This window comes from Carcharhinus amblyrhynchos, chromosome 5 (genome assembly GCF_965287045.1).
Source record: "Carcharhinus amblyrhynchos chromosome 5, sCarAmb.v2.hapA, whole genome shotgun sequence".
Taxonomy (NCBI): domain Eukaryota; kingdom Metazoa; phylum Chordata; class Chondrichthyes; order Carcharhiniformes; family Carcharhinidae; genus Carcharhinus; species Carcharhinus amblyrhynchos.
The window spans coordinates 50,946,080-50,952,079 of record NC_137328.1 but is presented as its reverse complement, the minus strand read 5'-3'; the positions used below and the strand labels follow the sequence as shown (position 1 = coordinate 50,952,079).

At 37.5% G+C, this 6,000-nt stretch overlaps 1 protein-coding gene across 4 annotated transcripts in view; it reads right to left on the bottom strand.

Moving 5' to 3' along the window:
* Positions 1 to 590: 590 nt before the first annotated feature.
* Positions 591 to 6,000, bottom strand: part of LOC145343021 (guanine nucleotide-binding protein G(I)/G(S)/G(O) subunit gamma-7) — a 253,139-nt gene continuing 247,729 nt past the window's right edge. For all 4 annotated transcript variants that reach the window (XM_080188755.1, XM_080188756.1, XM_080188757.1 and 1 more), the window contains one exon: positions 591 to 2,678. In XM_080188755.1, the coding sequence (XP_080044881.1) occupies positions 2,553 to 2,678 (126 nt within the window). In that variant the 3' untranslated portion in view covers positions 591 to 2,552. The remainder of the gene's footprint in view (positions 2,679 to 6,000) is intronic.

The following is a 6,000-nucleotide window of genomic DNA, read 5'->3' as shown; positions in this document are numbered from 1 at the left end:
CTCTGCTTTGGAGAAGCAGAAATACGCCATTCAAAAAAAATCATTCTCCCCTGTGTCTTGATGCTCTTCACCATTCTCTATACAAAAGAGAGGGAAGGTGACAAGATTTTTTTCAATACTGCTCGAGAAGGCAGCTAAGAGGTGTGCGGGATATTTTAGATGTCCTCGCCTTTCCCTCATCCTTCCCCCAGAAAGAATCTTCCATCCACCTAGACCTTGGTTGTAGGACCATTTTAGGAACTGAGGCTGCATCGAATTTATGAGACACAAGCATCTATTCTATCACTCTTTGCTATAGTGTATCTTAGCACCAATATATCATGTCAATGTTATGATTTCCAGTCTTCCAGTCAATGGTGCACATATGAAGTTGATTTATGAGTCTGTAAGTACCAGATTAATTTGAATAAAAGCATTTTCACATGAATCTGCAATCACCAAACTGGGAAAGTACACTCTCCCTAGAATTTTTAAAATCAAATGTCAGTTTAAAATATTTTGGAATAAACCTCAGTCAACAGTTTTGCGAAATTAGCTAACAGATTTGTAAATTTTAATTTTTACTTTGGTTAAGTGCATCTGTGTGGTGCTCTTTCAAGGTATAGGCATTCAATTCACGGATTGGCACGATAAAAGAAAAACTGTAATTTGCACAACTAATGAAAGGTAATTAAAGCTTTTCTGTGTTGTTCTTCCTAAATAAAAAGGCACTGTAAAAGAAAGAAAAAGAGTTAAAAGCAGAGGAAAGCACAGGAGGCAGGATTGAGATGGCACTGCAAGATTATGTGTCACAAAATACTATAGTCTGTCATAGACCATATGCTTCTATTTCCAGTTACTTAAAGAACAGCTTCCAAAAATTTTTTATTGCACAACTACATTTTCAAATGCTTTAAGAATTTTAATATGAAAAATGATCTTGTTCACTGTGTACTTGGACATTTGCAAAATGCATTTCATCATACAGTAACTTGTAGTGAAGTTTATGGTGGCGTTCGTTCTTGGTGAGACAAATCTGGTTCTTAAAAAAGTTTTAAATATAAATATGGCAGGCTTACCTAACACTTAACAGCTGAGAATAAAAAGGCAACAATGCAAGGCAGCTGAAAGAACAATGCACATGCAACCTGTTTAAAGATGTTAAACAGAAAAATCTTGGCAAATGTTTTAACACATGTCTTCCAATACAATAATAAATGTTTTTTTAAAATCCTTCTGGTTTTTAAAGTTTTCTAACACTTCACTATGACATGAGTCACTTGGCATTTTGATGGTTTTTGGCACAAGACTACAGTTTGTGATCCTCAAGAGGTTTCTTGTAACGAACAAGGACATGTGAAGAGCTGTGGCTCATTTGACACATAGGCAAATATTTCTTTCTCAACCTTTGCTTTAGTTTTAAACTGACACTTCCAGAGGTTTTATCAATCTGCAGCTGCTGGCATGCCACTGAACAGATTTTTCTCTCTCATGGTAAATGTATACTGTGGGTAATACTGCAAATAACACATGAGAATTTAAGTTTCAAATAAAAATTCAATAAGCACGATTTCAAGGAGTTATAAATTAACAATATGAATGTGAAATATGTTGAAGTATAATACAGTTTAGTTTAGGATCTTCAAATATGGTGCGCATACACTCTCATGGCAATAAAAATAAGTCTTATCCTTTGCATTGTTGGATAATTTGTTCACTTAAAGTGGAGTGAAGAAAATTTATGTTCGGGTAGATAGAACAAGTTACCTAAATCTACACAAATGCCATGAGCATCGAAATGGATTGTATGGGGACCCCTGGTGTTACTTTTGAGGGAATGAAATATTTGCATCCGCTGAACAAAATATTTTCAATTTTACGTTATACTGTTTAGCAAAGACAACTATGAATCATCCTATAGTTTGGGCTGTTTGTCTATGGTTAACTACCAGGTCTTAAGAAAAACAGGTGAAGAATGAATGAATAAAACATTGATTATTTACATCAGTTTACCTTGGCAAATACTTTGGTAGTGTATGGAATTTAAAAGGCCAGGGAAGTAAAACTACACTGCTACACCAGCACATATCTAATTGCTAATGACAATAAAGATGAACAGTGTGACATTTAAAAATGTAATGGATGCAGTCAATTGCTCCCCTTCATCTAATGTGTTATTGCCCAAACTATATTATCTTCCAAATGTACACTCTTTACACATACACTTTTAATTTTTTTAGAGAATTTTTAGGCAAAAATATTATTCTTGCCGAGTTAGCTTTTTTAAACCTAAGATCTTAATATTACAATCAGAAAATCTATCATAAAAGTCCAAAATAGCAATCCTTTTTCAAAGCTCTTCACCATAACATCTTCTTTCCTTCACTTCCATAAACATGCTTAGTTGACAAACAAACAGAATCCAACTTTTTTTCCTATTTTTTAAAACACATTTCCACAGCAGTCCTGCATTTCAGAAGCTGCATTTGCTTCTCAAGGTCTGATTACCAATAGAAATTCTTGGCAGGTCCTCTGATGCTGTGGTTAGTTTGTGAAAGGATGGCTGGCAGCAGCTATAGAATGGTGCAAGGTTTTTTATCCTTGAAAGGATTTTCAGAGGCTGGCACTCCAACGAGCAATGGGTCATTCCGTGCATGCTGTTCACAGTAGTTCATCAAATCTACAGCTGCCTTTGATACCTGTCAAGGTTAAAGAATCATCAATGACATTGACTACTCATAATGATGTAACAGAGCACAGAAAAACATGGACTGCTTGCAGTGTTTTGCACATTCTGCAGCTTTAACCTCGGTCTTACAGCAGTAAAAGCATAAACATGGCATGAAACTACAAAATTATTACTTTCTTCAGAAAATATTTTCTCTCTAAATTATATGTCTAGTTCATCCCCTTATTAGTCCCCAAGGTTGAAAAGTGAGATCAAAATCCTCCAACAGACCCAAATTATTACCATAAATTAGTTGGCTATTTTCCTGAAAATGTTTATATTCTTTCTGTTGCAACAGTAACACAGATCTGACAAATAAGATGAGATCAACCTGCACATTTTTCTTTAACTTATTTGATACTAAATAATCCTAACAATGACCTTGTGGAGTGTCATAGAATAAATATTTTAGAAAGTATGGAGAAAAATAAAATCTGTAATTTGTCTCTTTGGCCTGGAAATGATGCGCAGCAATATTAACAACATTCCTCTGTGCTACTCAGATAGCGGGTTTGGTGCATTTAAAGTAAATGGCTTAAATGTCTGTGTTAAAATAGTGGAGAAAAGAATTTGATATAAACATGTGAAGCATTTGTACAACATAACTCACAATAAACTTCCAGACTTAAATATTGTAAACAAACATAAGAAAGAGTGGAGTCCAATCTCACGGCTGCTCTCGAGGTAGCTGGAGCTGCATTATAAATTTATTTTCTCAGAAAGTACTTCTCTGCAGCCTGAAAAAGAACTCAGTCTCTGCTTTCTTCCCTTTAGCCACTTCTGTATCAATCGCTTTAATCCCAGTCTTTTTAATCCCATCGGCTTTAATTTTACATACAACTTTATTATATGTCATGTTAGTCCATAGACATATCAACCACAGTACCCTCATCAAAGAACTCAATGTAATTAGTTAAGCATGAACAACCTTTAACAAATCTGCCCTGGCTTTCCTTTAACAGCTCATATATTTTCAGCAAATATATCTGTGCTGTGAGATCTCTACTTGAACTGACTTGTATTATTGGGACCTGCATTTTACTGTACATGTACGAAGGAATTACATTTATACAGCACTTTTCATAGCCTCAAGGCATCCCAAAGCTTCACATTCTTTGAAATACTTTTGAAGTATGGTCACCATTGTAATGTAGGAAAACATGACATCCAAGTTGCGTAGAGCAAGATCCCATAAGTATTAATTTCACTCTTCTGAAACAGGAGCCCAGAACTACTGAAAAAGCAAAACCTTTTTAATCTATTATCTGCTTTTCCCTAAAAACAGTTGATAGGTTTAGCATTTGATTCAACCATTAGACGTCTTTACTGGTTTTCTTCATAAATTCTCAACTAGCAATTATGATTTAGCTTGAAACAGTATTCAGGATTTTTAAAAAATTCTCTTAATAGCTAAAATGTGGAGGCATGGGAGGGCAATGAGGGGAAGACCACAGGTGCTGATAGGAACTAAAGTTAAACCTTCAATCAGCCACAGTGGATTCAAGATGGATAAGAGAGGAAGAGTTGGGCATTTTGCAGTATAGTTGAGAACAACCAATGTCGGATGAAATTCTCCCATGCCTTCGCTGGTGGGGGACGGGGTTCTTCTGTTGTGGTGGATCAGGAGTCCCATCGGAGGTCAATGTGAAACTGATTTCTATTCTGCTAATGGGATGCAGATGAAGGCCCAAATGGAATCTTCATTCCACATCTGATTCTCACGACACCATGGGAAAACACATCAGCCCAGAATACATCTGGACCAACGCAGAGTGCAAAAGACGCGCCTTACCTGAAGAAGGCCTTGAATTGCCTCTGGTGTTTGGGATGGGGGACGGAAGTGAACTTGGGCCCTGCAACATTAAAGCAGCAGATGAGGGCAGCATCTATCAGGTCGATCTTCCAGCTTCAGTGCCTTTGAGGAGGTCAATCTTCTTTCTTCAAGAGGCCCATCATCTTTCTTCAACAATGGGCTATTGATGTTGCATTTTAAACATGGCACCAAGATGTGATGGCAGGACGCATGCCATCAAGCTTGTCCTACTAAGAAGATGGTGCAAAACTCCCAGATGCATAATTAGTTGTGCCAGAAATAGAAGATATAGCATGGTTTCCCAATGGCAGCCACAGTGGGGAACATTCCCTGTCCCTGCCATGGGACTTTGTCTCAGATTGAGAATTTCACCTGTCGATACTGGCAGTTTTCATTGCAGATTATTGTAAGTACTTCCTTGATAGCACAAAAAAAACACAATGCACAAGAAAGAACATACACAAATAGTCCACTAATAAAGGTATGGTGATCCACTAATGCAGGCTTTTTCAAAGTGGGGGTTGCAGGCTGGTGTAAAAAGAGTCACAGTGTTCCCTAAGCTCACCTGACTTAGGTATCAAGAATTGCATACACTATTCATAAACGCAACCAACCTCTCTGCCTCAATTTATACTCCCTTGGAACAATAGTCTCTGACCGCAAGAGGCAATAGTGAGCAGGTGAACACACCCCGCATGTATGCTTGGCGCCAAGCGCCCCATATGTACATACGTTTCGCGCAAATTCACTTGGAGGTGAGCATTTTTTACTTGCAAGAAGACAAGAGGATTGTGGACATGGATTGTTTTGTTACAAGAGACAGTCAGAGACACTAATGGGCAATGAACTTACTGGCCAGGATCTCACATTGGAATCTGCTGGAGAGAGCGTCTCCTGAGAATCCACAACAGGACACAGCAGTGCTACTGTTAGCTGTGTACAGAACACCTGGTTATCTGGTGAAAGCCTACAAAGAAGATGCTAAAATTGGGAACAAGTAGTATAAAAGTGATTTCTTGAAGTATGGTTTTCTTAATTGCGTCAATGCACATCAAGATGCAAAGTCCATGTGTGTTATTTGTAGGGAAATACTGGCGAATGAGTGAATGTAGCATGGATCCCTAAATTTGGCCAGTTGGCAAAAGTGAGTCCCAGGAAAAAAGATTTGAAAAGCACTACACTAATGAACGGATTTCTGAAGGAACTGGCTGCATAGTTAGAAACTTGTGCTGCAGTTAATTAAGATTTATTTTCCCATGCACTTTTCTTAATCAATGAGCAGATCATGGAAATGTGTAAGTGAAGCTGGATTTAATCATTAATTAATTTAGTTCCTTAATTTAATTCAGGCCAGCATTTATTGCCCATTCCCAATTGACCCCAAGAAGGTGATGGTGAGTTACCATTTTGAACAACTGCTGTCAATGTGTAGGTGCACCCACAGTTAGTGAGGAAGTTCCAGGATTTTGACCAAGCGACA